The 2,406-nt window shown below is 34.5% G+C and overlaps 1 protein-coding gene across 1 annotated transcript; it reads right to left on the bottom strand.

Annotated features, from left to right (window-relative positions):
* Positions 1–223: 223 nt before the first annotated feature.
* On the bottom strand, positions 224–1,704 carry LOC129296970 (transcription factor MYB86-like). The gene is given in 5 exon segments (XM_054935377.1): positions 224–369; positions 372–428; positions 431–444; positions 1,267–1,396; positions 1,527–1,704. Coding segments are annotated over 5 exon segments (477 nt in total). The 5' UTR covers positions 1,657–1,704.
* Positions 1,705–2,406: the final 702 nt, after the last annotated feature.

The raw sequence follows: 2,406 nt of genomic DNA on the forward strand, positions 1-2,406 counted from the left end.
GACAACCCAACAACTGAAGATAAGCAATCATGATTGTTCTTGATGATGCAGGAAGAAAAGTGGTTGCAGGAATATTTGCATTAATAACGGATGGTTCCAAGGGGAAAATTATGATGAGGCTCGAGGACATTATTACCGTTAGAGACATTATTAGGTTGTTTGTATTCGATGGAGAAAAACGGCAATGGAGCTACAAGGTTGAAGATTGATATTATTCTCAGGTTCATGAATCAGTCTGAAGATGGAACCATTGGTGTTTATGACTGTTAGTAGCAGAGGAAGAAGAAACAGAAACAGGAAGAGAGGATCGTCTATGAGAAGAGAGAAGATTGTGAGTTTGAGGATCGAAGCCCTGAGAAATGAGTTTTTCTTAATACATGAGTTCCAGAAATTCTTCACCTCGTTGTCTGTTCTCCCAGGTAGATGCTCGCTATCTGAGCCCATCTGCAACCACACAAAATCCTTCATTCACTTGAATTATGCATTATATATATGTATGCATATGTATGAATGTGTGTATTGCAGTGTATGCATGCACGCACGCACGCACGCACGCAAAATCTTATGCGTATAGTGTAATCTTCTAATTCGGATCAAGGAACGACGTCAACCATGAATTTAGAGTGTCTGCTTCTCTTTTTATGCTCAAAATTGCAGCCCTTCATTTTAGCCCATCAAATAAATTACTCTTCCCATTAGCTGAAAAGAAGGGCTGTGATTTTGACCATTAGGGAGCAGTGCGCAGAGAAGGCAGCAAACTCCGAAATCCATCGAACATAGTATGGAAAAACCAAACAAGTAAGAGCAGTCACTAATGAACACTAAAAAAATAATAATAATAATAAAATAATAATGGCACGATCTCTCCTTCTTTCATATTGGACCTTAATTTCAAAACATTATTACGAGTACGAAACTTACAGGTTTTTTCCCCCAAAATTTAACTTAGCACACTCATAATTTGCAATGCACTGACCGTAGTTAACAGTTTTAAACTTAAGACTCGCTCAATGTTTGACATTTCTAATTGCATCAACTGATATGAATACAATCTTGCGATTATACTGATACAAGTCATAACAAAGATCTGCTACAAACACGCAATGGTATAGATGAATAATAGACCACACATAAAGATTAAATCCTTTGTGAAGTGACTCAGAAGCAATTAATTATTTTGCATTTGCATGTGATATGGCAGCTGCAATCAAAACGGTCCAAAGATTGTAATAAAGTTTTGAGAGATGAAAGCGATGGATGTGTTACCTATTTCCCAGAATCCTATGAACGTCAATAATGGTTTGTTCTTCATCGGCAGTGAAAGAACCTCTTTTGAGGTCAGGTCTCAAATAGTTTATCCATCTTAATCTGCAACTTTTCCCACATCTCTGCAACCCTACACACATATATAATACCAACGAATTAATGCATCACAAGATATAAATATATATATATATATATATATATAAGGTGGTAATAAAGAATATGTGAGAGAAAGAGAGAGAGAGGATATATACATGTGGTACCTGCAAGTTTAGGAACAGAACTCCAACTTTTGTGGCCATGAGTGGAAATAAATTTGACGAGCTTGTCATCTTCTTCAGGAGACCAGAGACCTCTTTTGATCTTCTGTTTGCTGCAGCAACGATGTCCCATCGATCTCACTCTTGAATCTTGATCTTCTCACTCTACTCACTATACTCTTGCCGCTCTTGGACAATATACAATTTAGCATCCCATCTGAGCATTTATATATAACAGCACACATTATTTTAATTCATTTAATCATATAATTATAATAATAATAATAATTAATCCCGCGTACATCCAAGTCCTAACATTTCCTGGTACTTACTGTCCAATACAAGTAAAAGGTCATACAGAGGGATACGCAAGTGCATGGACAATTCAATTCCCTGTGTTGTTCTAAAAAACTTGAATATAACTATTGAAAGAAGCTTTTGTTATGTATCATTCTTTCTCATTATGAAAATTTTATCCTACTTTTCTTTCAAAAAAAAAACTCTCTGTAATTAATTAATGACTAATAGAAAATTATGATTGGGTCAAATAAGGACATTTGCTATTTTAAACAAAATTTAGAGTTCAAATCTTGTGAGAGAAAAAACAATCAGGTTTCTTTAGAATTCAAATGTAATTTTATATCAAAAATACAAAACTTTTTAGCCAAACAAAAATAACAGTCAGCTCACATGATAAAAAAAATGTCAAGATTGATATATAATTAGTCAAGAATATTATCAAGATTATAGAGTATGCGCCTATCCAAGAAACAAATAATTAAATGAATAAACAGAAAGAAAAGTTAAGAGCAAGAAAGAATGAAACGGTCCCATTATGTTATCATGAAATGAGAAATGAGCTGGAATCGAAACTTCAGGTTCA

This window comes from Prosopis cineraria, unplaced genomic scaffold, assembly GCF_029017545.1.
Source record: "Prosopis cineraria cultivar Desert tree isolate PC_DT_omini unplaced genomic scaffold, ASM2901754v1 PC408, whole genome shotgun sequence".
Classification (NCBI taxonomy): Eukaryota; Viridiplantae; Streptophyta; class Magnoliopsida; order Fabales; family Fabaceae; genus Prosopis; species Prosopis cineraria.